Source organism: Fukomys damarensis, unplaced genomic scaffold (assembly GCF_012274545.1).
Source record: "Fukomys damarensis isolate Sample0158 unplaced genomic scaffold, DMR_v1.0_HiC HiC_scaffold_23, whole genome shotgun sequence".
NCBI classification, from domain to species: domain Eukaryota; kingdom Metazoa; phylum Chordata; class Mammalia; order Rodentia; family Bathyergidae; genus Fukomys; species Fukomys damarensis.
The window spans coordinates 40475736-40499304 of NW_022900935.1; the positions used below are offsets into that span (position 1 = coordinate 40475736).

The window sequence follows — 23569 nt, forward strand, 5'->3', positions numbered from 1 at the left end:
CTAAGCAAGATGTTACCTCAAAAAGAAAAAGAAATGACAAGGATACTGAGTGCAACCCCATGGGCACCTGCGCGGGCAGCATGGGGTTGTGCGCCAGGTCAGGTGGGGGTCCCCAGGCCTTTGGCTCCCAGGGTACAGCTGTGTCACTGGATCCAGGATCTGCAGGGCAGGCCTGGGTGCTGCTCAGGGAGGAGCTGTGCTTGGCGAACATCGAGGGCCTGGGTTCCACCCCCAGCACACAACCAGAACCTCTGAAGGCCACAGCGCAGCCCAGGAGCCCTGTGTCTTCGGCCCCTGTCAGCTCAGATGAGAGACAGTGCCCAGGCACCACTGAGTCCTCAGGCAACTGCGGTGTCTGCCACCGCTCCAGGCTTTCTCCCAGCTCCTCACAGGGCCAGGTGCATGTGCAGGCAATGCTGACAGCAGCCCTGCACACCAGCCGCACACCAGCAACTCCCTGCACAGGGCCAGCACAGAGCTCCCAGCAGAGCCAGTGGTGCCACTGTACAATGAGAGATTCAGCTATTTCCTGTCGCGCAGGCTTTGAGGTGTATGTTAATGGAGGCTGAGGCAGGAGGACTGTCAAGTCCAAGCACAGCTTGGGCGACTTAGCAAGAGCAAAGAGAGGAAGGAAGGAAGGAAATGAGCAGAGGGTGTAGCTCACTGCAAAGGCCCTGGGTTCAATCCCCAGTACCACAAGAAGAGGAAGAAGCGGAGGGCAGAGGAGGAGGAGGGCTAAAAGAAGCAAGGTAGACGAGAACTCACTCTCCCACAGAGTCCAGGCTGGCAGGAGGCTGGGCTGTGCGGGGCTGTCTGGGGACAGGGCCCTGGCTCCTTCTCGCTGCTCCGTGCAGTGAGGCCTCTGTGTCATGACCCAGGCTGGCTGCAGGGTCAGAAAAGGCGCTTTGTGTCCACAGACGGAGCGCGCACACCACCAGCCAGGGCAAGGGGGAGCCAGAGAAGGGGAGAGAGCGGCCGTGTTTGGGGCTGGTGCCGCCAGCGGTCTGAACGATGCAGGCCCCTGGCAGCTGGAAACGTCCAGAACTTGCATTCCTGCTTCACAGACTCCACTGAATATGTTCAAAACCTTCAACATCTCAGTCTTATGATTTAGCCTGACTTCTGGTGTCCTCCTTAACTTCTACATTCGAGAACACGCAGACTGGGTCCCTAGCTCCAGCCTGTGACAAAAACAGGTGTTCTGAGTCCAATTTGAAAGATGAAGCTGCAGCCATCCCCAGGCCAAGCCCCGTGGATTTCGATCACGCTGTGACAAACTAAAGGACATTACTCAAATGAGAGATAAAAATCCAGCCCAGTTTATGTCTCACCTGCTCTCAACTCTCAAAAAGTTCACTGCTCTACTCCCCGAGAGTCCAAAGGAAAACTTCTTTTAAGGATGCCTTGTAGTATCCAATCTGCCCCAGTTAATTCCCACAAAGCTTCAAGAAAGTTCAGTCTGGCCCCTGATTCCCATCAGAAATTGATCCATCGAGCATTTCAAAAATAGTGATATGGCTGCCGGCCAGCAGTATATTTCTGACTTTCAAGTGCTTCAACCACTGTCAGAAATCCAACAAAAGGGCCAAATAAAACCCCTGGGAGGACTGGGGATGTAGCTCATCGGTGCTGCTGCCTGCCTTGAAGGCCCAAGGACCAGAGTTTGATCCCTGGTACCAGGGCGGGGGGCAGGATGCCATTTTATGTGTCACCAGGCTGGCCACGGGGCCAAAGACTGTCCCAACCCCCAGCCATGGACCAGGGGTGGAAAGTACTGGGTGACCAGGAAATAAAACCCCTGGGAGGACTGGGGATGTAGCTCATCGGTGCTGCTGCCTGCCTTGAAGGCCCAAGGACCAGAGTTTGATCCCTGGTACCAGGGCGGGGGGCAGGATGCCATTTTATGTGTCACCAGGCTGGCCACGGGGCCAAAGACTGTCCCAACCCCCAGCCATGGACCAGGGGTGGAAAGTACTGGGTGACCAGGACCACCCACCTCCAGGTCCCAGCCCAGGGCCACCCCCCCACCGGCTCAGGTGCCCTAACCCTCCTGACCTGTGGGTCCCCAGACGATGAACACTCGGAGGGTTCAGGTACCCCTGGAACCATCACGCGTGCCACATTCCGGTGAGCTTTGCCATAGAAGGCAAGGCCGTCTCACCTCTGAGCAGTCCGGGGGGATACATTTCACTCTTCATTTCTCAGGACAGCAAACTTAGCCTCAATTTAGCCTCAACTACTGTTGGAGAAATGAGGGCACTGTGTCCAGGCCTCTCAAAACCCTCTGATCCTACACCAATTAAAAGCTCAGACGTTGACTCGTTTGTTCCCAGCCATTCCCACCTGTCCCACCCCGCCTGTGGGATGATATTTTACCAAACCTCTCTGCCAGGCCCACCGTTCCAGGCTCCGATCCCTACCAAATCACGGCCCTTCTCACACCTACTGCTGCTCCCTCCTCAGAGCCACTCTACGACCTAAGTGAGGGGAGCCCTCAAACCCCTGGACAGCAGGTCATTCCCCCACTGCTCAACCTCCCCGCTCCCATCACCTGGACCCAGATTCAGGAGGAAATATAAACGCCCGGCATCTGTGTGTCTTGCCATTTTATTCACCTCATCCAGCTGCTCTCCTCTTGTACGGTCTCACCTTCATATTTCCAAATCCTCAAGTCCTATCTCAACTAGATAGGACATCTCTGTTTTCAGGGCACTCTGTAACTTCTCCCCAGAACAGACCGAAATGCTTTCCATCCTTCCTGCCCTCTCCTCCAGATCAGTAATTAATAAAAAGATCTTAAACCCTTCCCTTGCTTCACCCTTTGCCCTTTGACCCGGGTAGCATTCCCTGTTTTTCTCTCTCTAAACCCTCCTATGGCCCCTCAGCCACTCCACCCTGCTGTTTCCAATGAGCTTTACAAAACCTTGCAGTAAACTCATTCCCTGCAGAACCGGCACCAATCCATCCTTGGCCAAAGACAGCCGCCCACTCCCCTCAGGCTAATTTTCTGAATCCCCTCTGCTCTGGGCCAAGCAACTCCTCCCCCACCCCATCCTCAGATCAAATCCCTAGATTCCGTTCCTCCCCTGAATCGAGTGCCTCCTCTTCTGGGCGATCCTCTGTGGCTGGTCCTGGACAAAACCCACCCGGACACCCCTCTCCTTACCCTGTCTAGCCACACAGGCAGCCTGACTCCTTTATGTGTCTCCACCTTCCCTTCCTACTCACAGTGTACCCCGGCCCTCACTGCCACCTTGGTTTTCACAGCCCCCAGTGTAGCAGACACCTCTGCCCAGTATTAACAAGCTATAGTCGCACAAGCTCCTTGTCACTCCATAATTCGGCTGTGTCGCATTGAAAGTAGCAGAGGGCCGGGGATTTAGCTCAGTGGTTCCGCCACCTGCCTGGAAAGAGCAAGGTCCCCAAGTTCGATCCCCAGTACCAAAAAAAAAAAAAGTAGCAGAGTTTGGCTGAGTTCACTCCCAGTCAAAGACAACTGACTCCATGCAAATTCTCCCCTCTGAATTGACCATTTTTTCTCTTCAACAAAGATATGCTTGGGGAGCTTGGGATTTAGCTCACCGGCAATGTGCCTGCCCTACAAGTGCAAAGTTCTGAGGTGAGGTAGATCTCCAGTACCCCCCCCAAAAATGTGCTTATGCCCACATTCTCCAGTCCTACCTGCTAGATACTTGTTATCAGCAGGTGTCCCAAGGCCTGTCCACTTCCCCTCTTCCCACACTTGTAAACAATAAACAGTGGATGTTCTAGGAGTCCTTTGTCTTTGCTGCCCAGAGCCCCTTGCATCAGCTCAAGACTCAGTTTCTCTCTAGTCTCTGTCTCTGTGCTGCTTCTTCTTCTTTTTTTGTTGTTGTTTTGAGACAGGGTCTCGCTATGTAGTTGAGACTGACCTGGAACTTACTATGTAGCCCAGGCTGGTCTCGAACTCACAGCAACCCTCCTGCCTCAGCCTCCCGAGTGCTGGGATTATAGACCACCACACCCGGCTTCTCTGTGCTTCTTTTAATTCTCATTTTCATATCACAGGGATGCCTTACTGGCTTGCAGGAAGCCAGGACCACTGCAGGAGTCTCTGGCAACTCCCTTTACCCTTTCTCTGTATTCCACAATCAAGCGGCCAACGGCCAAGCACAGAAAATAGGCCAAAGGTGGTCCTGTAAATGGTTAAGGAAGCCTTTTCCAAGCAGGCTGGATGTCCTGGCTTCTCCCATGTTAGGGGCCCTATTCTCACTCCTTCCACTATTACTGATTAGAACTTGTATAATAAAATCTTTGACAGATTTTATCTAGAAACAGATCAGATCCGTAACATCCAGAAAACACCTCCTGACCATCCACTACACTGCTGTCCCAAAAGCCAGCAGCTGACCCCTGAGAAGGAGTTCATCTGTTGTCATCTGCAAGCTCAGAACAAGGTTCGGGGACCCGGACTGGGAGGGCAAGAGTACAACCGCAAGGAACACTCCTGGGAGGTTTGCTTCTGCTTTCTTCAGGAAATGCACAAGCTTATATAGGGTAAGGTGGGGGGGGTGGAGCCAGGGTGCCGCTACTGGATCACTATTGGTTAGTGTAGGGCAGGGATGGAGCCAGGATATTTGGCACATCGTTATTGGCCACGTTAGTTTTTGGATTGTGCGCTGCAGGGGCTGAGGCAAATGGACTCAGGACTTTAGAGGTTTCTGAGAGGAACAGTTTATCTAAGGCCAGATCTCTACACACCCGAGGGGGCGGATTATTCCAGCCCTAATAGGCCTGGACTTTTCTCGAGAGAGATGGGTGTGGCGTTCCTGACTCAGCCAGACATTAACCCCATCCTCAGTCGTCACGCTCCTGACACCTGCGCTGCCTCACTCCAGGACTGAACCCCTCTACACACGCGCACACTACTCCTCTACTCTCCCCACAAGATGCCCACGCTGTCCTCATTCATGCTGGAAGTATTTGTGAGAAACTACGCCCCCTACCCTTTTCTGCTTCTTCTCTTGTAAAACACAACAGGCAGGGATGACAGGTCCCCCAAGTCAGGCCTCCACCCAAGCAGACCCGCTCCCCGCATCCACAGGACACAGAATAAGAAGCCAGCAGCTGCCCTGCTGCTCTCACCACCGCCCTGTTTATCAGCCAGCCCCAGGCCCATCACCCACAAGACTAAAATCTTCCTCCCTCCACTTCCTAAAATGTTCCATGTCAACCACGCACACCCTCCTCTCAGGTGACAATAAACTCTGCCTGTTGCTTAGACTTTGCTGCCTCAGTGGTCTCATCTGTGCCTCGGTCTGACCTTACTTCGGGTGGCCCATATGGGAAGATCTGAGCTACAGCCCCAGGAGTGTCTGGGCCACTTTGAGGCCATCCCCGACATCCAACCTATGGCATCTTTCTGCCATGGTTCACTCCAGTCCTGGCCCTCTCTCCAGGTTTCACTCCGCGCCCTCAGCCTACACGAACCCAACTAGGGGCTGAGGCAAATGGACTCAGGACTTTAGAGGTTTCTGAGAGGAACAGTTTATCTAAAGCCAGATCTCTACACACCCGAGGGGGCGGATTATTCCAGCCCTAATAGGCCTGGACTTTTCTCGAGAGAGATGGGTGTGGCGTTCCTGACTCAGCCAGACATTAACCCCATCCTCAGTCGTCACGCTCCTGACACCTGCGCTGCCTCACTCCAGGACTGAACCCCTCTACACACGCGCACACTACTCCTCTACTCTCCCCACAAGATGCCCACGCTGTCCTCATTCATGCTGGAAGTATTTGTGAGAAACTACGCCCCCTACCCTTTTCTGCTTCTTCTCTTGTAAAACACAACAGGCAGGGATGACAGGTCCCCCAAGTCAGGCCTCCACCCAAGCAGACCCGCTCCCCGCATCCACAGGACACAGAATAAGAAGCCAGCAGCTGCCCTGCTGCTCTCACCACCGCCCTGTTTATCAGCCAGCCCCAGGCCCATCACCCACAAGACTAAAATCTTCCTCCCTCCACTTCCTAAAATGTTCCATGTCAACCACGCACACCCTCCTCTCAGGTGACAATAAACTCTGCCTGTTGCTTAGACTTTGCTGCCTCAGTGGTCTCATCTGTGCCTCGGTCTGACCTTACTTCGGGTGGCCCATATGGGAAGATCTGAGCTACAGCCCCAGGAGTGTCTGGGCCACTTTGAGGCCATCCCCGACATCCAACCTATGGCATCTTTCTGCCATGGTTCACTCCAGTCCTGGCCCTCTCTCCAGGTTTCACTCCGCGCCCCCTCAGCCTACACGAACCCATCCGGGGTCTCACGCTCCCTCCTACAGACTGTCTGCCTGCCCCCCATCTCGTCACCCCCTGTAACTCTCAGTGCTCTTTCTTACCTGCCTCAGGTTCAAAGTGTGCGCGGAACCCAGTACCGGTCACACCCAGGGGATCCAGGTTCCCATTACGGCCACCCAATCACGGGGAGGCCTGACTTGTTCACAAGTCCGCTCTCAGCTTCGGGAAACTGATGGAAGACACTCTTTCCTTTTCACAAAAGCCCTGGTTTCCGGTTTTCGATATCACTATGGGAAACCTCTCTTGCTCTATTCCCCCTTCTTCTCCCCTGGCCTGTGTTCTCAAAAACCTCAAACCTCTGCATTTCACTCCCAAGCAGCAGCCAAAAACGTTATTTTATCATTCAACCTGGCTGTAATACACATTAGACAATGAATCGTACCAACCCAGCAATGGTACTTTCAACCTCCAGTTGTCTGGGAAAATGGCTGTCATCACACGGGAAAGTGGTCGGAGGTCCCGTGCGTGAGGCATCCCTCTCTCCCTATCTGCTGACTCCCCGCTCTGTGCCTCTCGTGACACCTCCACTCCTCAGTCAGCTCCTTTCCCTGCACCTCCTCACCACCACTTCTCTCTGACCTCTTTCCCTTCCTCCCCGGGTCTGCCTACCTCGGCCCCGACAACCTCAGTCATTGCTAACACATCCCAAGCGCTCTCTCTTCCTCCCTACCTGCTCTCCCCACCCCTGCCGTACCGGCTCTGGTCTCTGTCTCGCCTCTGTTCCGGCCGCAGACCCACCGCCTCCGGCAGCAATGCTGAAGTTGCCTAGCTTCCTCCAGGACCTCCACCGTAACGTCCTCTGCTCCGGCCCCTGTTCTCTGCACCCATCTGACACTGCCTGCCCCCCTGCTTATCTGAACAGGACCATGTCTGCCCCTTCTCACACAAGGTCTGAACTGCAGGTTGGCATTTTCTTCCCTGCCCTCAGAATACAAGCTCCGGGGATCCAAAAAAGGGTCCCAGGACCCTGTTTTGAATGTCACCAGACGGGCCTAACCCCAAGCCATGCCCCACGTGTGAAAGCCCTCCATCAAAGTCAAAATGTACTGGGATGTTCCCAGGGGTTCCCTCCCAGGACCACTCACACAGGCTCAGGTGTCCTCGCTCAGATGTGTGGGACCTCAGATGACTGACGCAGCTCGGATGTCTCAGGTACTCCTGGGACATCACAGCTGCTAAATTCCAGGCGAGTCTTGCAGTAGAAGGTAAGACTATTACTTGGGGGGGGGTTGGGGGGTTGAGACAGGGTCTCACTATGTACTCGAGGATGACCTGGAACTCACTATGTAGCTCAGGCTGGTCTCGAACTCACAGCGATCCTCCTGCCTCAGCCTCCTGAGTGCTGGCATTACAGGCGTGTGCCACCATGCCCGGCTGATGAGACTATTTCATTTCTGAGCAATACGGGGCGATCTATTCCACTCTCTCTTCATTCTCAGGACATCTAACTTTAGACTCAATTACTGTTGTAGAAATGGGCGGCACTGTGTCCAGGCCTCTCAAAACTCCTCTGATCCTACGCCAATTAAAAAAACCAGATGTTGACTCATTTGACTCGTTTGTTTCTAGTCATTCCCACCTGTCCAATCCCAAACGTTGGACAAACCTCTCTGCCAGCCCCACCGTTCCAGGCTCCGGTCCCTACCAAATCACCGCCCTTCTCACACCTACTGCTGCCCCCTCCTCCTACCCCGTATCTTCTCCCTCCCTCAACCCACACTTGGGACCTCTGAGTCCCGCTGTCCCTCCACATCAGCTCCCCTCCACGTCCCCCTAGTTCTTCCCCGTGGCATACATTTAGTGACTCAGATCCCAACACCGACCACGGCACATCGGCTCCTCTCCCTCTCCAGTCACTGGCTACTTCCCTCCTCCCCGGATGCCAGGCTTTGCAGAGCTCACAGAGCCACTCTGTGAACTAAGCGTAGGGAGCCCCTCAAACCCCTGGACAGCAAGTCATTCCCCCACTGCTCAACCTCCCCGCTCCCATCACCCGGACCCAGATTCAGCAGGAAATATAAATGCTTTGCTTTTGTGTGTTTTGTCATTTCATTCACTTCCTTTGTAAGACTTGAATAGGCTAAAGTGACTCCATGCTAATAGGCCAGACTGTGCTTCTTCATATGCTAATTGCTACCTTGGTTAACAGCCCGCCCAGGGGCAAATGGTTTGTGAAAAGGTGACCCTAGAACATTTCCTGCAGAAGATAAGCAATGTGTTTGCAGTCTTGTTCTGTGAATTCCCTCTTTGTTTAGTAAAACCTTATAAAAAGTACCTCAGCCCCTGAGCAGTTGCCTCTCTGAGCCACCCGGCTCCGGGAGCGCCGTCTGGCCAGACTAATAAAGGTCTTTTACCATCCAGGCTGGTGTGTTCCTTCCTGGGTTTCTCGGTTCTCTGTCATGTTCCCGGAGCCTCGCTGGGTGTTAGGGCCCAGCATCGTGGAGGCCTTTCGGCTGTTCACGCTCCGTGGAGTGGAAGTGAGACTTTAGGTCTTACACCTTCATCCAGTCCGCTCTCATCTTTTATGGTCTCTCCTTCATATTTCCACCCTCAAATCCTATCTCCTTTTTTTAATGTATTTATTGCATAAAATGTCCCAGAGCATTTCCTTTTCCCACTTTCTAAATGCACAGAAGCACAGTGGGGGAGAGGCCCTTTGCAATGACTGTAATCAAAGGAGACTCCTCTGCATCGGGGTAGTGTACAAAACAGCATTCTAAAAGCTGGCCCAGGAAAACTGCATGTTACCTTATCACACCATGAAAAGTGGTGTATTTTTTTCCTTTAATTCTCAGTGGAAAATACTACTTTCCTACTCAGCATTACACTACAAGACAGTTCTGTCTTCATTACTAAAGAACTCAAACACTATTTTGACTAGATAAAACTGTCTTCTGTTTTGAAGGCACTCCGTAACTTCTCCCCGGAACAGACCAAATTGTTTTCCTTCCCTTTCGCCCTCTCCTCCTGTTTGATGATCAACAAAAAGATCTTAAACGCCTTCCTTCCTCCCCTCCACCCTTTGATCCTCCTAGGCTCCCTTGTCCCTCTCTCTCCAAGCCCTCCTATGGCCCCTCAGCCACTCCACCCTGCTGTTCCCAATTATCCTTAAAAGACCGTGCTGTTAACTCATTCCCTGCAGAACCGGCACCAATCCATCCTTAGCCAAAGGCAGCCGCCCACTCCCCTCAGACTAATTTCCCTGACTCTGTCCTGCCCTGGGCAGAGCAACTCCTCCCCCACTCCTCCCCCCACCACTCCCCACCCCTCACCCTCAGATCTACACCTCAGGTTCAGTTCCTCCCCTGGATCAAGCACCTCCTACTCCAGGGGACCCTCTGTGACTGGTCCTGGACAAAACCCACCTGGACACCCTTCTCCTGTTCCCATCTAGCCACACGGGCAGCCTGACTCCCTCGTGTGTCTCCACCTTCCCTTCCTACTCACAGTGTACCCCCAGCCCTCGCTTTCCCTGCCAGCTTGGCTTCAGGATCAGGCCACCGGGCACAGAAGTCAGGCTCCAGGTGGTCCTGTGAATGGCTGTCTTTTCCAAGCAGCCCGGATGTCCTGGCTTCTCCCCGTGTTAGAGCCCCTCCTCCCAATCTTTCTACTATTCCTTATTAGACCCTGCATAATAAAATAATCCCTGACAGATTCTATCCGGGAACGGATTAGATCCATGACATCCATAGGACTCTTCAGGCCCCTCGCCCTGGGACCCTAAAATCTTCCACCAGTGCCCCTCCCCTACCTAAACTGCCCCTTACCAGCCCCTCACATCCTCCCCTCCGCGCCAACAGCTTCTCGCCTCTGGTCCATCTGTATCCAGATGGCAATAACCTCATCGCCTGTTGCTTAGACCTTGCCTCATGGTTTCAATTGTGCCTCGGTCTGACCACCCCTGACATCCGACCTCTGGCCTCTTCCTGCCATGGTTTGCTGCTGGTCCAGGTCCTGGCTTCAGGGTCTGTAAGTGATTCTTTTACTCTGCCTCTCGCCCCGTTCCCCCCAGATGAGGTCCGTGTGGAATCTCACTCCCTGCGGCCCTGGATGAGGGCCGCCCAATTCTCCCTGCCCTCGCCCAGGCTGAGGACAGTCTGCTCGCCCGTCTCTTTTCGCCCCTCTAATCCAGCTCAGGTTCACACTGTCCAACCCAGTACTCGTCACTCGCTCCGGAACCAGGTTCCCCCGAGGGCCGCCCAGTCTCCGGGGCGCCTTACTTGAATGCCTGTCCACTCGCTCGGCTCCATTCTTCCCTTTTCCTCCAAGCCCCAATTTCTGCTCTCAGACACGGCTACAGACAACCTGCCTTCCTCTCTTCCCCCATCTTCTCCCCTGGCTTCGGTTCTCAAAAACTTCGAACCTCTTCATCTCACTCCCATCCTGAAGCCAAAATATCGCATCTTGTTTTATAATTCAACCTGGCCACAATACAAACTAGACAAACAGGTCGCACTGGCCCAAACATGGCCCTCTTAAGGTTTTAGTTCTCTGAGAACTAGAAACTGCTGTGGTCACCTGGGAAAATGGTCAGGGGTCCCATATGTCCAGGCGTATGTCCCCCTCTCTGTACCTCTTGTGACACCACTCGCCTTGTCACCTCAACTCCTCAGTCAGCTCCCGTCACCCCATGACCCCACTACCGCTCTCTCTGACCACGGATCCTTTCTCCCTGATCTGCCTCCCGTTGTCCCTGCCTCCCACTTGCTCTCCCTGACCCGGTCTCTGGGCCCTGTTCTCGTTGTTAATCCGTACAGACAATATTTTCCCTGTCTTTTTGTTGTTGTTGCTGTTGTTCCGGGAATCGAACTCGGGTCTCTGCGCTTGCAAAGCAGGCTCCCGAACCAGTGAGCTAAATCCCCAGACCTGGCCCCTGTTCCCTCCACTTATCCAACACTTCCCACCCTCCTCTTATCCTCAGAAGACCATTCCAACACCTACTCATGAAAGGTCTGAACTGCAGTTTGGTGTTTCTTCCCTACCCTCCTCTCCTCCGTTTCTGCTTGGGAAGATATCCGGTGTGGAGAGAATAGGCCAAGTTCGTGCCTCTTTTTCTCTGTCTGATCTTTCTCAGATTAATCAGTGATTGGGTTCCCTCTTCACAGACCCCACTGAATATGTTCAAAAATTTCACCATCTCAACTTTATGATTTATCCTAACTTCTAGTGTCAACCCTAACTTCTATATTCTCCCCGAGGATCGAGAACACACAGACTGGTCCCTAGCGCAAGCCTATGACAAAAACAGGTGTTTTGAGTCTAATTTGAAAGGTGAAGCTACAGCCATCCCCAGGCCAAGCCCCATGGATGTCGATCACCTGGTGACAAATTAAAGGGAATTAGTCAAATGCGATTTAAGAATCTGGCCCAGGTCATGTCTCACCTAGTCTCCACTCTCAAAAAGTTCGCTGCTCTACTCCCGGAGAGTCCAAAGGAAAACTTCTTTGAAGGATGCTTTCTTTTTTTTGTTGTTGTTGTTGTTTTTTGTTTTTTTTTTTGGTACTGGGGATTGAACTTGGGTCCATTGTGCTTGCAAGGCAGGCCACCGAACCACTGAGCTAAATCCCTGGCCCCTGAAGGATGCTTTCTATCATCCAAGCCACTTCAGATATTCACAGAACGCTGCAAGGAAGTTCAGTCTGGTCTCAGATTCCCAACAGAAACTGATTGATCAAGCATTTCAACCAAGATGGATCCTGTCAAGGTGCACATTTCCAATGATGAATGTCATTATCGTGTATACCTTAAATGTACCAGTAAAAATAATTAAAATAAAAGGTAGAACTGCCAAATTCTCTATGCAAAAGCATTTCAATAATGGTGACATGACTGCCCTCCAGCAGTATATTTCTGACTTTCAACTGCTTGCATCCTCTATAAGAAACCAACCAAAAGGACCGAAAGCCCTTCAGGGGCCAAATTAAAGCTCCTGGGACCCAAAAAGGGGCCCACGACCCTGCTTTATGGGGCACCAGACTGGCCACTGGGCCAAAGACTGTCCCAACCCCCAGCCATGGACCAGGGGTGGAAAGTACTGGGTGACCAGGACCACCCACCTCCAGGTCCCAGCCCAGGGCCACCCCCCCACCGGCTCAGGTGCCCTAACCCTCCTGACCTGTGGGTCCCCAGACGATGAACACTCAGAGGGTTCAGGTACCCCTGGAACCATCACGCGTGCCACATTCCGGTGAGCTTTGCCATAGAAGGCAAGGCCGTCTCACCTCTGAGCAGTCCGGGGGGATCCATTTCACTCTTCATTTCTCAGGACAGCAAACTTAGCCTCAATTTAGCCTCAATGGCCTCTCAAAACCCTCTGATCCTACACCAATTAAAAGCTCAGACGTTGACTCGTTTGTTCCCAGCCATTCCCACCTGTCCCACCCCGCCTGTGGGATGAGATATTTTACCAAACCTCTCTGCCAGGCCCACCATTCCAGGCTCCGATCCCTACCAAATCACGGCCCTTCTCACACCTACTGCTGCTCCCTCCTCCGAGCCACTCTACGACCTAAGTGAGGGGAGCCCTCAAACCCCTGGACAGCAAGTCATTCCCCCACTGCTCCACCTCCCCGCTCCCATCACCCGGACCCAGATTCAGGAGGAAATATAAACGCCCGGCATCTGTGTGTCTTGCCATTTTATTCACCTCATCCAGCTGCTCTCCTCTTGTACGGTCTCACCTTCATATTTCCAAATCCTCAAGTCCTATCTCAACTAGATAGGACATCTCTGTTTTCAGGGCACTCTGTAACTTCTCCCCAGAACAGACCGAAATGCTTTCCATCCTTCCTGCCCTCTCCTCCAGATCAGTAATTAATAAAAAGATCTTAAACACTTCCCTTGCTTCACCCTTTGCCCTTTGACCCGGGTAGCATTCCCTGTTTTTCTCTCTCTAAACCCTCCTATGGCCCCTCAGCCATTCCACCCTGCTGTTTCCAATGAGCTTTACAAAACCTTGCAGTAAACTCATTCCCTGCAGAACCGGCACCAATCCATCCTTGGCCAAAGACAGCCGCCCACTCCCCTCAGGCTAATTTTCTGAATCCCCTCTGCTCTGGGCCAAGCAACTCCTCCCCCACCCCATCCTCAGATCAAATCCCTAGATTCCGTTCCTCCCCTGAATCGAGTGCCTCCTCTTCTGGGCGATCCTCTGTGGCTGGTCCTGGACAAAACCCACCCGGACACCCTTCTCCTGTTCCCGTCTAGCCACACGGGCAGCCTGACTCCCTCGTGTGTCTCCACCTTCCCTTCCTACTCACAGTGTACCCCTCAGCCCTCACATTCCCTGCCAGCTTGGCTTCAGGATCAGGCCGCCGGGCACAGAAATCAGGCTCCAGGTGGTCCTGTGAATGGCTGTCTTTTCCAAGCAGCCCGGATGTCCTGGCTTCTCCCTGTTAGAGCTCCTCATCCCAATCTTTCTGCTATTCCTTATTCGACCCTGCATAATAGAATCTTAGACAGCTGGGCATGGTGGCCCACACCTGTAATCCCAGCACTCAGGAGGCTGAGGCAGGAGGATCACTGTGAGTTCGAGACCAGCCTGGGCTACATAGTGAGTTCAATCTCAACTACATAGTGAGACCCTGTCTCAAAAATAAATAAATAAATAATAAAATAAAATAACATCTTAGACAGATTTTATCCAGGAACGGATCAGATCCATGACACCTAAAGGACTCTTCCCAACTGCCCACTACAGTTATCACATGAAAAGCCCAAGGAGAAGGTCATCATCATCCCAACAGCTAAGCTGCCTTACACCAGGACTGAACCACACACACATACACACACACACATACCTCTCCTCTCTCTTCCCACAGGATGCCCGCTGACCCCAGTCATGCTAGAAGCATTCATGAGAAGGTAGCCCCCTCTAACCTTTTCTCCTTCTTTATAACAGAACAGGGATTACAGGTCCCCCAAGTGGGACCTTCCTGCCCAAGCTGACAAGATAACCTCCTCCACAGGAACACAGAGATAACCACAAGCCTGCAGCCACCCTGCTGCTCTCGCCAGCACCCTGTTTATCCACCTGCCCCAGGCCCATCACCCTGGGACCCTAAAATCCTCCTCCCTCTCCACCAGTTCCCCCCCTACCTAAATGGCCCCGTACCAACCCCTCACCGCCTCCTCTCAGTGCCGACAGCCTTCTCGCCCTTGGCCCACCTGCACCCAGATGGCAATAACCTCGTCACCTGCTGCTTAGACTTGTCCTGCCTCGGTGGTCCCAGCTGTGCCTAGTCTGATCTTTATCGCCAGGGTAGAAACCGGGGAGAGAACAGACCTGAGCAGGGAAGTGCCCAAGTAGGGTGGTTGTCAGGTGTTGCTCAGTACATCCTGGCCTGGAGGAGTCTGGGGACAAAGACAGCGCGGGTCCGTGCCCCTCACAGGCAGCTGTACAGATGCTTCTTAGAATCCAAGGTGTGGTGGCACACACCTAGGATCCCAGCACTTGGGAGGATTGCTGCAAAATGGAGCACAGCCTGGGCCACATAATGTCAGCCTGAAATACAAAGGGAGACAGACTTTGCCTCAAAAAAAAAAAGAAAAGAGAAAAAAAATCCCAGGCAGGAATTTGATCTCCCTTTTCTGCTGCCAGTAAATTTGTAATGGCTTTTCTAGCCCAAGGCAAAGTTTCCTGGCTAGTGGCAGGGGCAGGCTACTCTCCGTCCTCAGAGGTGACAATAATTGTTCCTTTATTTTTTAATCTTTTTTTTTTTTTTTTTTTGAGTCTGGCTGCAATCCTCCTGCTTCAGCCTCCCAAGGCCTGGGATTAAAACGTGCCACCATCCCAGCATTATTGTCCTTTTGTACTCCAAATGAGAACTGGCTGGAAGGATCAGGTCCAGCAGGCAGGGCGGAGCCAGGAGGGTCAGGGGTTCAGGGGAACCCCGTCGCCGTCGCCGTCGCCGACCGGACCAGAAACAGGAAGGAACCCCAGGTCCTCGCTGCCCCTTGTGGAGCCTGGCGGCAACCTGGGGACACTCGGCCAGCAAAGGGGGAGGGAACCGCGCTGTGCAGGTGACAAGGCCACCGGTGCCCCCCCCCGCAATGTCGTGGTCCCTGCCCCGCGCGCCCCCCTGCGTTGGTGGCGTTAGTGTCCGCGGTCCCCAGACTGCAGGAACGAGGTACTGGTGGGCAATCCCTGTGCCCCTGGATCGCGGCCCCTCCCGTCCCAGCTGAGGAAATAGAGGCAGGGCCGGGGCAGCTCAGCTGTGAATGGGGACGCGGGGACACAGGAAGTGTGGAATGTGAATTTCGACACTGGGTCTCACTAAGTTCCTACCTTGCCCAGGATGGGCTCCAACTTTCCATCCTCCTGCCTCAGTCTCCCAGAGTGCTGGGATTATAAATGTGCACCCCCAGGTCCTCCTCTGGCAGTTTTCTTCCTCTTTCTTCCTTCCTTCCCTCCCTCCCTCCATTCTTCCTTCCTTCCTTCCTTTCTTTCTTTGTGTACCGGGGATCGAACTCTGGTCTTTGGGCTTGCAAGGCAGGCGGTGGAACCACTGAGCTAAATCCCTGGCCCCCCCCTGCTTTCCCTTCACCCCCAGTAAGTGACCGCCCCACCACATTCAAGTGGTTTCCCTTTGGAGAATTTTCCAAATGCTGTGAAATTATCAGGAGCCTCCGGCCTTCCCACACCTTAGCGGAAGATCCTCCTGTTAGCGATACAGGGGGAAGAGATGTAACTCCCAAACCTGCTAGGTATCTGAAACGGGAGTTTGCATTCTCTAAAATTGAAGAATGAATTCTAGGAACACTGCTGTAAGACCTAGGGCCTTACTTCTACTCTGAGGAGCTTGAACAGCCGAAAGGGCCTCCAAGATGCTAGGCCTATAGCCCAGCGATGGCTCCAGGAGCTCCACAAGCAGGAGAATCACCCGGGAAGGAACCCACCGGACGAGTTGGAGAACAGACCTTTATTAGTCTGGCCAGAGGGCACTCCCGGAGCCAAGTAGCTCAGGGAGTTTCCAGCTCAGGGGCTGAGGTCCTTTTATAGGGAGGTAAAAGGGGGTTAACATTCTAAGCTTGCAGGCAGGGGACAAAGGTTAGTGGTCTGCTGATTTGAGCTGGTGGTCGCAGTCACGTACTCAGCAGTCACGTACTATCGATGATCAACAGATGCCTATAGGGTGTTTCAACAGCCACCAAGACATTCCGGATGAGCAAACAGTTCAACAATCAACTTGGGGTCTCTATGTATGCTACAGATTTAATCTCATTTTCTAGAATCACTAATTTACACATTAATCATGGTCAGGACTTCAAACAGTACAAGATTGCCTTACAGTCCTAAAACAGGGTTTGAAGAAAGGTCGGGGCTATGGCTACAATGGGACGGGGTTAGAGCACTGTCTCCTAGGCCCTTTGTCATTTAGCATGGGCTTGTCATTCAGGTTTTACTCTGCAGGTTAAGAGTAGGAAAAATCTGGTTAGGGGGATTTAGCTCAGTGGCACCACACCTGCCTCGCAAGCTCAAGGACCTGAGTTCCACCCCCAGTAGCAAAAAATAAAAAAAGAGTAGGAAAATTTTATTTATTTTGCTTTTGTTTTTGTTTTTTGAGACAGGGTCTTGCTATGTAGTTGAAACTGCCCTGAAACTCACTATGTAGCCCAGGCTGGTCTCAAACTCACAGCGATCCTCCTGCTTCAGCCTCCTGAGGGCTGGGATTACAGGCATGAGCCACCACGCCCAGCAGGAAAAGTTTACTGAAAGAGCATCTGTCTAAGAGAGGCAGAAGCAGGACTGGAAAGTAGGTTGCCCTCCCCTCAACCTTTCTTCTCAAAGAAAAACCTTCTCTATGTGACAAAGCCAAGAGGTGAGGCAGGTTCAAGGTGGGACAAAACTATAGTCAACTAGTACGATTGCAAAGACGGTTGCTTGGGTAATACTGATTAAATAGGGACCCAGAGGGGAAGCAAATCACTCAGCAAGCGCACGAGGAATGAGCAAGGATTTTCAGGGGTAAGGGGTGGGTGAAGGATCTTTCCTGGAAGTTCTTGGTCCCCCACCCAGGTGGTTGACACCTGCTTAGAATATCAGTCACTGCTATTTATCCTATGTGGGTGTGGCCATTTCTCTCCCTTTACAGTGCTGGCCTCAGTGATGTGTCTTCATTTCCCTCCATGTCGGCTCCTGGAGGGGGGCCCTGTCTATCTGCCTAAGAGACACCTAATTAACTTACCTATCTGCAGTATCAGGGCCAGGACAGAAGACAGGCATTGAGAGACACTGCTGTCTGGAGACGTCTAGGCCTCCCAGGAGCAAGGACAGTCCCTGCACTGGCTGGGCACTCAGCAGCTGCTGTATAAGGCAAATGAGAAGAAGAAACGGTTCAGGAGCTGGATTTGCGCCATGGCAAATAAAGCGGGCGGTGGCATCTTGAAGTCAGCAATCAGGCGTGGGACTTGGCTCTGCATTCGGCCACTTGGCCCGTGGTGGCCCTGGGGCAGCTGAGCACGTGTCCGGCACGGGGGCTAGCAGTGTCCTGGCTGTGGGTAGACGGACACAGAGCCCAGTGGTGCTTACTGTCCCTGCCCTGGTCATAAAGGGGCGCGGGGATTTTACTGCTCCATATCGAAGAGGGTACAGAAAATCCTGCCTCCAGGCCACCGGGCTCCTTATAAGGGAAAATGACTTGTAACCTCCATAGTACTTCAGCTTGGGCATGTTGCGATTTAATAAGAAAATTATTAAGATGACTGCCAGCATGGTGCGGTGGCATCCACCTGTAATCCCTGCACTCTGAGAGGCTGAATCAGAAGGGTTCCACGTTTGAGGCAGCCAGGGCAACTTAATGATCTATCTCAGGACAAAAATAAATTTCAAAGGGCTGGGGATGTAGCTCAGTGCAGAGGTCTGGATTCAATGCTCAGGACTGCAAAAGAAAAAGAAGGAAAAATAAGAAACTCATTCACCCCAAAGTCTGATCCATGGGTGTAGTTCCCTAGATGCAGGTGCTTCGCATGCCCACGGCCCTGAGTTCAAGCCCTGGCATCAAAAGAAGGGGGGTTATACTTGGGCAAAAACTGATCCCATCGAGATTGGGGGTGCCCTCCTGGCTAGGACCTAGGCTAGGACCTAGGCTGCAGGTCCCCAGTCCCTGGTGTCCCTGGGGTCCAGACAGCTGCTGTCAGTGTGTTCCTGCCCCTAATGCCCTTGCAGCTCCTGCCTGGGGCCTGCCTGGTGGCTCCAGCAGGAAGGAGCTCACTGAAAACCTCCCCCTCCCCCTCCCCTCCCTCTCCCCCTCCCCAGGGGCGGGTCAATAGAAGCCCAGCCTGGGCGCGTCACTTAAAAGCAGAAGTGAAAGTGCAGCCCGCTGGGTGACGAAGGGGTTATTCTGACTGGGACTGGCTATAAAAATGTCATTGGCTGCCAGCCTGAGGCCAAAGTGCGCAGCTGGTCCTTCTCTCCAGGCAGTGCACCTTCCTTGGAGGAGGCCAGCAAGACTCTTCCAGAGCAACGATGGAGCAGCCGCCCCACCTGCAGAAGAAGAAAGGGGTGAGTGCCCCGCCTGGGGAAGGAGCCAGGCACCTCACAGTGGGGCCTGCTGGGAGCAGCGAGCCAGTGCCGGCTAGGCCGGGAAGGAGCTGGGGGCTGCTGGGCTGGACTGGCTGGGCTGTGGAGCGAAGCTGCTAACAAACGCCTGGGAGAACACTTCTACGGGAACAGCTGTTGAGAGGTGTGGTAGTGCAGCACTGAAGGAGGCTGAGGCAGGAGGGTCACAAGTTCAAGACCAGCCTCAGAGACAGAGTGAGAAACTCTCAAAAAAAAAAAAAAAAAAAAAAGAAACAAACAAATGTATTAACACTCTCAAGGCATTTGCATTTTATTCATCCAGCAGTATCTGCTTGGACTGCACATTTGTTGTTGTTGCTGTTCCTTTGTTTTTTTTGATACAGGGTCTTGCGATGTAGCTCAGGCTGGCCTTACCTCACCATGGAGCACAGGCTGGCCTCAAACGCACAGCAATCCTCCTGCCTCAGCCTCCCAAGTGCTGGGAAGACAGATGTGTGCCACCACGCCCTGCTTGGAGCACACATGTGTGCAAGACATTGTGTATCAGGGGTGTGAGCTGCTTGCCTTGGGGACTAGAAACCTACTCCTGTGGGTTGCTATTCGCTCTCCCCACTCCTGGACTCTGAGGGACTTGAGCGGGGCTTTTCTGCAAGTTCGCTTTCCTGCCTGTAGCATGGGAATAATCTAGCGCCGTACACCTCCGGGGCCCGGGACAAGGGAAAGCTGTGATAATTCCCACACACAGCCCGGGATCTACAGAACTTGGCCCTAAGTGCTGTAGCCACAGGGCCCAGCACCGAGACATGGACAATTCCCCGTGGCAGTGTTGTCCTGCGTCCCAGGTTCATCCGCCTCTCCCACATGTGACAAGCTACTGCCGAGTCCCCAGAGGGCAGGAAACCCTAGCGCTTCAGTCACTGAGTTAGGGTTCTCAGAGCGCCTTGGCTCGGTGATCTTGTTTTTATTTCACAACTGAAAAGGTATTGGTGCCGGGCGTGGTGCCGCACGCCTGTCAGCCCAGCACTCCAGAGGCTGAGGCAGGAGGATTGCTTGTGAGTTTGAGACCAGCCTGGGCTCCATAGTGAGACCCTGCCTCAAAGAAAAGCTCCTTTATTGAGAATGTCACTCACATGCTATACAATTTCAGCCGTTTAAAGTGTAGACCTTGTTCCAGGGATTTAACTCAGTGGTGCCACCGCCTCCTTCCCAAGCAGGATGTCCTGGGTCTGATCCCAGGTACAAAAAACAAAAACAGCTAAAATGTAGACTTTGTCACCTTAAGAGAGAGGAAAATCTTATGTTGGTGCCACCAGGAGTGCACCGTGCTATGTGAAGACAGCCAGGCACCAAGGACTGGTGTTGCATAATCCCACTTGTTTGTGGGTCTAAAAAAAGCCCAGCTCAGGGAGGCAGAACCAAGGGCTTGGGGAAAGGGTGAGGGAGAGCCCGGGGAGAGTGCAAAGTTCCTGTGTGGTGGTGCAGGCAGATGGCTGAGTCCTGGCCGCCTTGGGCTTTTTGCTTTTTCTTCAGACAAGATCTCCATATGTAGTCCAGGCCAGCCTCTGACTCAGGATGATCCTCCTGCCTCAGCCTCCCGAGTGCTCAAAAAACAAAATTCCCAGTTCCCTCTGAACTGTGCAGTTTCCTTCCGGGAAGGTGATAGATTGTAAGTCATAGGAAGTAGAGGTGGACACGATTGAAAACCTGCTTTTCAGTGCATATTCAGAGGTAGACAACTGTCACCGTAGTGATTTAGGCTATTTTCATCATCTCTAAGACTTTGCTCTGGCCTTGCCCATCCTGAACATGTCACATAAGTGCAGCCACATGGCTGGCTTCTCACAGGTGTTTTTTTGTTTGTTTTTGGTACCAAGGATCAAACTCAGAGATCGTTGCCCTTGCAAAGCAGGTGGTGGAACCACTGAGCTAAATCCCCGGCCCTCTCACAGGTGTTTTTAGTGTCATCTGCTCCGTAGCGTGTAGCAGCCTTTCATGTCTTTCTTTTTCTTTCCTTACTTTTTTTTTTCTTTTGTGGAACTGGGAATGGAACCCAGGGCCTTCACACTAAGCCAAATTCCCAGCGATTTTAAATATTTTTTATTCTAAGACAGGATCTTACTACGTTGCTCAGGCTGGGCTCCAATTTGAGATCATCCTGCCTCGGCCTCCCAGAGTGCTAAGCTTACAGATGTGTGCCACCACACCTCATAGTACTTCTTGTCTTTTCATGGCCGTTGTGGGCACATGCCGTGTCATCGTGTTTTCCCACACATCAGCTGGTGGACACGTGGGTGGCTCCCACCTGAGGGTTCTAGTGCTGCTATAAAGACCTATGTTTGGGTTTTGCACGGACACACAGTTTGCTCCCCAGGGTTCTCATCTAGGAGCAGAATCACTGAGTCCCACGCTTGTCACTCTCTGTGTCTCACTCTGGGAGTGGTTGCCAGACTTTTCCAGCCTGGCCCTGCCCTTCTCCCATCCTGTCAAGGCTCCTGCTCACGATGCTCTGGAGCTGCTGTTCAGACAGCTGGGAAGCAGCCCTTCACCATAGCACTGATTTGCGCTCCCAATATGGGAGTACCAAGCTCTTTGCTTTACTCTGCGGAGTCCTCAAAGCCTGTACTTCCTGACCCTGTATAGTTCAGGCTGGCCTCAAACTCAGCAGTGACCCTCCTGCCTCAGCCTCCTGAGTGGTGGGATGAGGGGTGTGCACCACCATGCCCAGCTGGCCTGTCTCCGTGAGCCACTACAGCACAAGGTGAATTAAAGATTTAAGACAGGAAAGGAGATTTAGAGAAGCTGGGCACGGGCCTGATTAATGCTGCTCTGAGCAGCAAAGACAAGGCACCTGAGCTTGCCACTATTTCCTGTGTTATAGGGAGTAGCCGATGATTCAGAGGTCAGTGATGATCCCTGGATGATGGTATATCAGATTCTCAGGGGCGGTGGAAATCCTAAACTGACAAGGATCTTATGCTGATGAAGATCTTAGTTTGATGAGGAGTTTATGTTGATCAGGACGGAGAGAGGAGCAAAGACTTCTTACAACTGTAGGTGGGAGGAGTTTATGTTGATCAGGACGGAGAGAGGAGCAAAGACTTCTTACAACTGTAGGTGGGATGAGTTAAGCTGAAAAGGAACATGTCCCTCCCCAGGTGAAACCTTTCTCCTACGGCTGGGTTCTCAAGGAACCAGGATGTCCTCAGCTGATGTAATCTTGTCCTTGATTGTCCCAGCATCACGGGACCATTGAGGTCTCCACTGTGACCAGAGGCAAAAGTGGAGTTGTTTCGCCATGTCCGTAGCCATCCTGTAGGCAGGAAGTCTAGGCCTAATCATAATTAATTGTGAAATGATCTTCCCCAAAATTATGTAGAATGGCTTCTGACACCTGCCCACACCTGTTCTGTATCCAGCAGCTGAGGTGACCCCGGGATGTCGAGCACAGCAAGTGAGAGCCCAGCTCTTCCACGGCCCACCCGTGCCCCTGGAGCCAACCTTCCCCATGCACTGCGCCCTGCCCCCCACTTCTGACCGCAGTGTCCCGAGGGTGTTGTGGGTGCCCCCTCTGGACTTCCTGACAGGGGAGCTCAGAGCTGTTGATGAATTAGCCATTTGTGCATTCGTTTGGTGAAAGCAGATCTCAGCCAAGTGAGAAGGGCTAAGTTTTACTTGCTTTCTTTTTGTTCTTTCTTTTTCTTTTTCTCTTCCCTCCTTATTTTTTCTGGTATTGGGTTTGAACCCAGGGCTTCCCACATACTAGGAAAACTTTGCTCTACCAGTGAACTATATCCTCTCCCTTTGCATTTTTAAAAATTATTATTTTGGGGGGGTCGAGGCAGGGTCTCCCTTTGTAGTTCACGCTGGCCCTGCCTCAGCTTCCCAAGTGCTGAGATTACAGGTCTGCGTCAACACTCCCAGCTCTGCATTTTTTAAAATTTAGAGATGAGCCAGTGGGTGCCCATACTGGCCTCAAACTTGATTTTACTGCCTCAGATTCCCAGATTGCTGGGATTATAGATGAGTGTCATTGTGCCTGCCTGCCATACAGGGATTTATTAGGCAGAAATGTAAAGTACTCACTCAAATAGAATGTAGGCCCTCCAAAGAGAGAGGTGAGGTACAGTTAGGAGGTGGGAATGTTTATGTGATTTTTGGAGGTGGAAATCTAGAATTTGTGACTCTTTGGGGAGTTCTCACTTGGTCTTGGTTACAAGAAAAAGGGTAGCCCACTCCCATAAAGATAGTGGCCCACTTTACAGGCGAAAGCCCTGGAACACCCCATGTGTTTTTATGGGTGATCTAAAATGTTTTATCTAAAAACATTCTTTGAATTTTCTCAATCTGTTCCCTTATCTTAAAGTCAGCCTTCTGCTCTTTATAGACGTAAAGTATCTTTACAGGATTTTAGGTGCAACAGGCCTAGAAGAAAAAGCGCAGACAAACCTAAGGAATACTGATAATGCATGACCGTGGATGACTTTGTGTCCAGGAGCTGCTGTTTTCTTAAAAACATAAATCTTTTTGTTTATGATTTCCTGTGTCTCTTTTCTACCTATCTTTATATAGGGTCTCACTATGTAGTTCGGGATAGCCTTGAACTCATTCTGTAGCCCCATCTGGCCTCAGTAATTCTGCATCAGCCTTTGGGAGCATTATAGGCAGTGCCACCACACCCAGCAATCCCTTATTCTTTTTTTTTTTTTTTTTTTTTTTTTT

At 52.3% G+C, this 23569-nt stretch overlaps 1 protein-coding gene across 1 annotated transcript in view; it reads left to right on the plus strand.

Annotated features, from left to right (window-relative positions):
• The first annotated feature begins 18678 nt into the window (after positions 1–18678).
• The window catches only part of Slc2a5 (solute carrier family 2 member 5), a 15282-nt gene continuing 10391 nt past the window's right edge, over positions 18679–23569 (plus strand). The window contains exon 1 of the mRNA XM_010637997.3: positions 18679–18832. Coding sequence (XP_010636299.1) covers positions 18797–18832 — 36 coding nt within the window. The 5' untranslated portion in view covers positions 18679–18796. The remainder of the gene's footprint in view (positions 18833–23569) is intronic.